An 8,779-nucleotide genomic window follows, 5' to 3' on the forward strand; every position below is an offset into this window, starting at 1 on the left:
TCTGATGGGTCGGTCTTTATATGTTACTTACCTTTTTTCCTTACTACTTTTAATATTTTTTCTTTGTTTTGTGCATTTGGTGTTTTGAGTATTATGTGACAGGAGGAATTTCTTTTCTGGTCCAATCTATTTGGAGTTCTGTAGGCTTCTTGTATGTTTATAGGTACCTCTTTCTTTAGGTTAGGGACATTTTCTTCTATAATTTTGTTGAAGATATTTACTGGTCCTTTATGTTGGGAATTGTCACTCTCTTCTATACCTATTATCCTTAGGTTTGGTCTTCTCATTGTGTCCTGGATTGCCTAGATGTTTTGGGTTAGGAGCTTTTTGCATTTTCTTTGACTGTTGTGTCAATGTTTTCTATGGCATCTTCTGCACTGAGATTCTGTCTTCTATCTCTTGTATTCTGTTGGTAATGCTTGCATCTATGATTCCTGATCTCTTTCCTAGGTTTTCTATCTCCAGGGTTGTCTCCCTTTGTGATTTCTTTATTGTTTCTATTCCCATTTTTAGATCCTGGATAGTTTTGTTCAATTCCTTCACCTGTTTGGTTGTGTTTTCCTGTAATTATTTAAGGGATTTACCTGTGTTCTCCTGTATTTAAGGGAGTTATTTATGTCCTCTATCATCATCATGAGCTGTGACTTTAAATCAGAGTCTTGCTTTTCTGGTGTGTTGGGATATCCAGGGCTCACTCTGATGGGAGAACTGGGTTCTGATGATTCCAAGTAGTCTTGGTTTCTGTTGCTTATGTTCTTGCCCTTGCCTCTCGCCATCTGGTTATCTCTGGTGTTAGCTGGTCTTGCTGCCTCTAGCTGTGACTTTTCCCTCCTGCAAGCCTGTGTGTCAGAACTCCTGGAAGACCAGTTCTCTCCAGGAGAAATTTAGGTATGGAGAGCTGTGGCATAGGGTCATCTCTGGAGTGCAGATGAAAACNAGAAGGATCCTATCCCAGGCTCCTCCTCTAATTCCTGTGATCTGAGGGCTTTAAGTGGTTCCCTCTGGGTAGAAGTGGTGGTNTTANCTGTGCTCACAGGCTTGTCAGCACTCCTGAGATACCCTCTCTCTCCCGGTGGTATTTCGCAACAGTCCGCAGACAGTCCTCATGATTGCTCCCAAAAGCCCATCTGCTGACTACTAAACCTTTAAACATCAGCTCATGAGAAACACTCCAAACTAAAGTATAATATTCTTCCCTTGGCCCCTAAAGGCCCATGGCTATCTCACAGTACAAAATGTATTCACTCTGTCCACAAAGGTCTCCGGGCTTAATAGTCCAAGAATCACTCAGAAGCCTNGGTCCAAACTCTTCAATGATTCAAGGCAGCATTAGTGTGATCACCTACAACATAAAAGGAAGTCGTGTACTTTTGACACACAGGGATGGGACCTCCCCCTTCCCAAAGAGAGGAATGGAAGTATAGAAAGGAGTAATGAGCCCAACACCCAGTCAGACAAACATTATACCATGTAGCTCCATGTCTAGGTGCCCAGGTCACGTCATGAGCATGTCCAGTATCTGGGGCATTGTATGAGCAGCAATGGGCTTCAAAAATACCACCCCTGTGCTCTTTTCTAGCCGTAGCTCCTATTTGTACCATCTATGAGTCTTGACCAGGTTCATGTCCTTTGTCAGTTCAAGAATTAAAAGGCAGGGGAGAAATATCTCCANCACAACAGGTAGCAACAGGGAATTTGTCCCATGAACTCTGACCTAATCACTGGGTTGACCCTTGATGAATTCATCATTGAATGGATCTTTGGCAAGTAGTAGAAACTGTGAAAGGTTCAGTCTAATTGGTGAAAGTGTGTAGCTCGGGAGTGAATGGTGTATATATTACAGAAGTCAAGAATGGCTTTTATAAGAGGTGAGGAGACATACAAATACATGAAGCACACAGAAAAAAAGACCCTCTGCAAAGCGTAATGGAGACTAGGTACCTGATGCACAGGTTCTTCTTGAGCCATGGGATATTTTAAAGTCTTTGAAGGGTCTCCCTTCTCTAGCACANAGTTGATTTGTGTGAAGAAAGAAAAGATGGCTGATGGGCCCAGAGTTGTTAGGTAAACATGTCCTGATGCAGCCATGGACTCATTGAGCCATTCCACCAGCAGGGGGCCCTACTGACAGAAGAAAAAGCCAATAAAGTCTTTCTTTTAAGCTGTCAGGTGTTTGTCTCAGGTTGGGTGGGGAATGAGGAAGAAGTTCACCATCTTATTTCCTAGCCATGGCCCCTCTCCCTCTCTGTGTGCCTCAGGCAATCTGTCAACTGCCAGTTTCTTGGTATAATATCTCAGAAGCCTCCGTTGACTTCCTGAAACTCTCCTTGTCAGGTGTTCCACATTCTTGGCATCTCCAATCTCCTGAGGGGTCCAAACACTCCATCTTTAACCCTCCCAGTTTCACCATCTTGGGGACTTCCCATATGGACTNTGACCTTCCCATACTGCCTAGCTTCCCAGGCCTTGTTTTGACATCTGAGTGGAAACCTCTGTGATTCACAACCCTTATGTTCGGGATATTTCCAAAACCAGTATCCTATGGCTAACACCAAATCCTACCACTGGCTCCAACAGCAGCCACATCTAATTGGCTTACAGCTGCAGGTGCCTCTGAATATTTAATGGTTGGATGTTGAGAAGGACTTCCATGGGTTCTCTGGGACTTCTCAAAGCAAGATCTTTCAAATATCCTTGAGCCAGTAATGGGTAGTGTCTATCCAATTTGTGTGTGTGTGTTTGTATCCAGGTTGTTCACAGGACAAGAGCTCTCAGAATAGGTTAGGTTACACCTGCCTATCTCTTCTCCCCAGAGCTGGGATTATAAGCACACACCATCATGGCCTGTTTTATTTTATTTTATTTCATTTTATTTTTTAATTTGGATTCTAGAGATTGAACTAAGTTCCTTGTGCTTTTGCAGCAGACACTCTACTGAATGAGCTATCTCACCAGTCNAGGGCTAATCACCCCTGTAGCAACCCTGCTGCTCTTGGCCCCAACTTTATCAGTGCTTGTTTTCTGACATGTGGGACTTCACATTCAAACATAATATCTCCTATTAAAACAGGGATAAAAGGAAAGGGAGAGATAGGGCAGGGGAAGAAAAGAGAGGTAGAAGGGAGAGGGAGGAAAACAGAGAAGAGAAGAGAAGAGAAGAGAAGAGAAGAGAAGAGAAGAGAAGAGAAGAGAAGAGAAGAGAAGAGAAGAGGATGAGAAAGAGGGAGGGGGAATCAGAGAGAAAAGAAAGAGGAGGCCAGATGAAGAGGGGCATGGAGGAGAAGAAGCAAGGCAGGCAGATCACCTGCAGATGGCACTCAGGCCTGGAGCACTGAGGTGTCTGTTGTGAGTAAGATGAGACTAATGAAGGAGCTTTGCGCCCCTGAGCAGGGAGGCAGGATGGTGTGAAAACAGACTCCTTGCTCTCAATTGAATTTTGCTTGCGAGTGAAGACAATTGAGTGTCCCAGGAAGATGGAAAGACCTTCCTGTCTGTCCTCATTTTCACAAGCAAAGCACCCAGATCGCCATTTCAATCTAATGGTGTTACCATGGAACTGTTACTTTAGAAAGGTGGTGCTGGGTTGGAGAGATGGCTCAGAGGTTAAGAGCACTGACTGCTCTTCCAGAGGTCCTGAGTTCAATTCCAGCAACCACATGGTGGCTCACAGCCATCTGTAATGGAAGCTGATGCCCTCTTCTGGCATGCCTGAAGACAGCTTCAGTGTACTCATATACATAAAATAAATAAATAAATCTTTAAAGAAAAGAAAAAGAAAAAAAGAAAAGAAAAAAAAAAGAAAAGAAAGGTGGTGCTAAGGACAGAGATAAGTTCTCTGGATCACAGTTTCTTCCCCGGCTCCCCAGATCTCTTCCTTGCCACAGCTGGCCCGAGCCTGATGGAGTAAGCCTTTCCTGACACATTCTCCCACTTTCAGAACATGGCTGCTGCCAGCCTCCTCCCAAGAAGACATCTTCTGGCACCCTCAGAAGACAAGGCCCTAGAGGCTGCCCAGTCCACTTCAACAACCTTGGCGCAGCCTTTCATTATTGCAAGGTTACTTCCATCATGGCCTCTTGAGAGTCCCACCTCAAACCTTGTGGGTGATGGAGACTTTGTGGGCTCAGGCAGCAGACTCCTGGGGCTGAGACAAAGACCATCTCTCCAGTTTGACCACACTGGTCCACTGTGTGCAGAGCTGCATGGTTATGCAAGAAGCTTCCAGAATGAAAAGTGTCCATTGATCTCCTAAGTAGGGGATAGTGGGTGAACCCAGAAGGAGAAGCAGTTGCTGTAGATGCTAAGAACCAATGCTGTACTGTCAGGGTGCAGAGTGCTAGGAGATACTGGGTGAGATGTTCTTTCAGTTAAACTAGGCTGAGCCAGTGCAAAAGAAGGTAATAACAGGCTAAAAGAAGGTAACAGGCCAAAGAGGGCAACCTCAAGGAGGAAAGGTTTATTCTGGTTTCTGCAGCTTCATTCCTCCAACCCTTGGGCTCTGTTGTGTCTGGGACCNTGGTAGAGTAGGCCACCATGCTGTGAGCCTGTGGCAGAAGGAAGCTGTTCTCTTCATGGCAGCCAGAAAGCAGACAGAGACTATCCTAGCTAGTAGGCTTCATCCTTCCTCCCCTTTGGTTCTCCTTTGGCACCACCCACAGTTAAAGCAGATCCTCCCAGCCCTTCACTAATCATCTCTGGAAACACCCTCAGAAACGCACTAAGGTGTGTGCTTTCCCAATATCCTAGCTACCTCAATCCAATCATGTTGACAGTCAAGGTGGGTCTAGGGAGGGCAAGAGACAGCTTGGTTTGTTCTAGAGGAGTGGGGACTTGGGCCTTTTCTGGATGCTGGAATGGATGTATAATGGAGCAGAGGGTAGTTTCCTCTCAAAGAAAGAGACCCTACAGAGAGGTTTGATGGNTATATGAGCTATCTTGGCCTTTGCCATTCCAAGGATGGGAAGGGGAGCCCCTTGCTACCGCTAAGAAAGGAGACACAGAATGATAAAGATGGGACCTTGCTGGGTGAGGAGAGGGGCACAGAGGAATGGGCAGGTGTGAGAGAGGACAGGGAAAAAGGAAGCAGGCCCTGAGGTGATGGTGGGTTGAAGCAAGAGGAAGAATCTGAGGAATAATGGTGGATACAGACCCAGACCTCATTATCCCTGAAAACTCAAACCTTTCTCTCCCAAAGCATTTTCCCTGGCCTTGGCCCCATCTGGATAGACACCTCTCTGTGAGATGCTGGAGCCCAAGCCTCCCGGTCCTCCAGGGCTGGGTCTCTTTCTGAAATCAGATTCTCACCCAGCTACAATGCTCTCCAATAGCCTTGGTCNTACCATGNAGCATCATGGAGAGGCCCAGACCTAGAGCTTAGAGGTCTCTCTTCAGGAGTGTGGTAACCTTAGGCAAGCCACTGCTTACCACCATTCCTCCTCTGCCACTCTGTCCTTCTTAGCACCACATATTAATTTACCCATTTTCCAAGTCAGATTCTTCCTTTTTTTCCTGTCCTTTGGGACTCTCTCTGATCTGGTGCCACCTAACCACCTCACCTCGTTATCCATTACTGCTGACACAAGCCCCCTACCCAGGGCTGTCCTNCAGTGAGTATATACCCAAGGAATGAAGTTTGGAGTCAGAAGCCTTAGCTCCAACTTGGGGTTGTATCACCTAGGACCTACTAGAAATCTTGCCTGACCACTAGTCCTTGTTGCTGACCCCTGACTCAGTGGTGTACACTAAGAGCCCACAACTCACCATTTGACATTTCTCTATCCTGTGCAATGTCTTCAGGCATCACTCAAACAATGAAATGTGCGTACCTACTTGTCTTCTGTATATCTCACCAGGCCTGATGCATGCACTCTTGCATGCTGCGTCTACTAAGTACTTTTTAGGTGTATGATATATCCACCCGCCATCACCATGGTACTAGATGCTGAAAAAAGATCCCTGGAGTCTACCAAGGCTTCTGGGATGTGGCATTTCAGCTGAATCCCAAAAGTAGGCTAAGGAGGGTGGACTTGGTGGGGGGGAATGTTTCAAAATGCAAATCTACCTAGAGTCCCAGGAGTGTGTGTGTGTGTGTGTGTGTGTGTGTGTGCGTGTGTGTTTTACAGAGAGATAGACAAAGGCACAGAAAGACAGATAAAATAAGTATAACAAAGAGAGCCAGGCTAATAAAGCAACCAGGAGTTGGTGTACAGTGGGGTGGGCCCAGAGACAGTGGGCAGCATCTCACCTGTTATGCTTCTCTGTCCAAAGCTACAAGATACTGGCCACAGAACATGAGGCGCTCATGCAGAAGTACCTGCACCTGCTGCAGGTAGTGGAAACAGAGAAGACTGTGGCTAAACAGCTGCGCCAGCAGCTTGAGGACGGTGAGGTTGAAATCGAGCGCCTGAAGACGGAGGTAACTGTAAGCTGAGGTTCCCAAACCATGTCCTTTTCCAGATTCCCACAGTTGGGGGGCGGGGGTGGGGGGAATGGGCAGGCTCAATCCCGACCAAGCCTCCAAGCTTAGGATGTGGTGGTGGGAGGAGAGNGAGATGGTCCTGAATTCAGAGCTGGTTGCCATCGCACCTCTGTGCTTGCCAGATGCCACTTGGAGTGTGTCCCCCACTTCTCTGTTTCTGAGTTGTTTACTGTAATGCAGAGTCATTGCTATAACCTAGCCAGATGATGAGGATAAGTGGGGTTGTGTAAAAACAAGCTATTGGACTGTGTAAGGATACATGAACCATCACCACTGTCAACTTCAGACTCTGGAGGTACACTATCACCTACAGGTCATTACTGTGGGCTCTCTCTGCCTGCACCAGATACACAAGTGTCAAATGGCAAATCACAAGCTTCTAGGCTGTACCCCTGATGATGTGGGATCAAGCCTTCCTTACGTGGGCACCAATCCTGTAAATGCCTCCTAGGGCATAGCCACACATTGTTAACCAAGGCTTTGGGCCAGCCCAGAGCTTCTGAATTTAGATACATTTAGATACCATGCTGAGAGATGCTGTTAACTCCTGGAAGTACAAGCTCTCANGCATCCTTACCAGAAGCCCATGTGGNATCCTTGATACCAGGATGTGGAAAGCAGGCAGCCAAGAACCCACCTAAGGAGGCAGAGTCGAGTGAGAGGTGGAGGGTCATGTGATCCAGGCCCNCAGTCCCCAAACTCTGTTCCCTGATCCCATCAGGCTTTCCTCAAAACATGTAATCCCAACAGAAAAGGATGAAGACTCTGCAGGTATCAGTGATAGAGCCAGAAGCCCTGGGTACAGGGACTGTTCTGCATACAGAACTCCCTCTGATACCTGTAGCTGTAGCCCAGTGCTTTCCATCCCTGTACAGAAAGTTCAGAGACCCAGAGCCACCAACCCCATCTGGTCTAGTAGCACCAAAGCTCTATACCAATACTAACATCAACGTGCAACTTTACATTTAGCTGGAGTCCTATAACTGACCCATCTCTAATCCTAAAATGAGCCTTCAGCCACACCCCTTTCATCAGCCCCCAGTGTCATTACAATAGGATAAGCTGGGCAGTGATAGCATACACCTTTATTCCCAGCACTAAGGAGGCAGAGGCAGGTTTAATCTCTGAGTCTGAGACCAGCAAGGTTTACAGAGAGGGTTCCAGGATGGNCAGGGCTACACAGAGAAACAAAAATCAAACAAACCAAAATAGGAAAAGCCATAAGGGATCAGGCTCAGAGACCTCAGGTTTCTAGTCTAAGTACACACAGAAGTGACAGACCTGGAACTGGAACACAAGCTTCCATCCATCTGTTAGACTTTCTACTCAGTACAGAGAGCCTCTGACACTCTTCCAAAGGTTGACCCAAAATTGTCCTCTTTTTAACATTCTGGGCTCCATCCTACTCTGGAGAGAAGCTCTGAGATCTACGATAACCCAACACAGCTTCCTGAATCCAAACAGAGCATACACACACACACACACACACACACACACACACACTCACATACACAGACAGACATAGAGAACAGTGAGACAAAGACAGAGAGAGAGACAGAGACAGACAGACAGAAAGAGACAGAGAGACAGAGACAGACAGAGACAGACAGAGTCAGAGAGAGGCAGAGAGAGGCAGAGACCAGGGAAAGATTATGGCCATATTATCTAATTACTAACTCTGGCAAAGAGCAGTGGGGTGGCAGTCAGTCATTCACTTACTCATGAAAGATCTACTCTCAGCCACCGCAGACCTTAACCTCTCGTGCAGATCCCAACTGTGCAATCACCTAGCACCATCCAGCCACCCCACCCCGAGCCCAGAACTATCCTACACCCTGGCACATTTTTGCTTCTTCGCCATGCCTCTTCCATGCCCATGTTTCCCACCTGGCCAAATACTGCCAAGGACAGGTACCTCATCATGGGGCTTCGGGCTAGCACGCGAGCAGCCAGTGTGTCTGCTCACACGGGCTTCTCAAGCCCAACACGATGCAGTAGGCACACCAGCTCCCTGGGTGTGATTCCAACAGTCTGGGCGAAACCCCGTGAGGACAGAGCAGTCTCTTCTATCACTCAGCTGCTCTTGTCTGGCATGAGCTCATGAGGGCTTGGTTAGCGGGTGCTCTGGAAGGCACTAGGATATGGAGATGTCTGCCTTTCTAGTCGGCTGTGTAAGAGTGTGAACAGCGGCCACAGCTGGGCTGTGGGAGCCCTGGTCCTGAAAGGTGTTTGAAAGCCAGAGGGTGTAAACTCAGGTTGTACTTGGCCTTAAAAGCTTTCATTGGTTTGTAAGCCAGAGGA

General features: G+C 47.1%; 1 protein-coding gene across 1 annotated transcript in view; it reads left to right on the top strand.

The window, feature by feature from the left end:
- The window catches only part of LOC115031956 (ras-specific guanine nucleotide-releasing factor 1-like), a 48,552-nt gene that overhangs the window by 17,806 nt on the left and 21,967 nt on the right, over positions 1-8,779 (top strand). The window contains exon 3 of the mRNA XM_029481973.1: positions 6,268-6,415. Coding sequence (XP_029337833.1) covers positions 6,268-6,415 — 148 coding nt within the window. The remainder of the gene's footprint in view (positions 1-6,267; positions 6,416-8,779) is intronic.

This window comes from Mus caroli, chromosome 9, assembly GCF_900094665.2.
Source record: "Mus caroli chromosome 9, CAROLI_EIJ_v1.1, whole genome shotgun sequence".
NCBI lineage: Eukaryota > Metazoa > Chordata > Mammalia > Rodentia > Muridae > Mus > Mus caroli.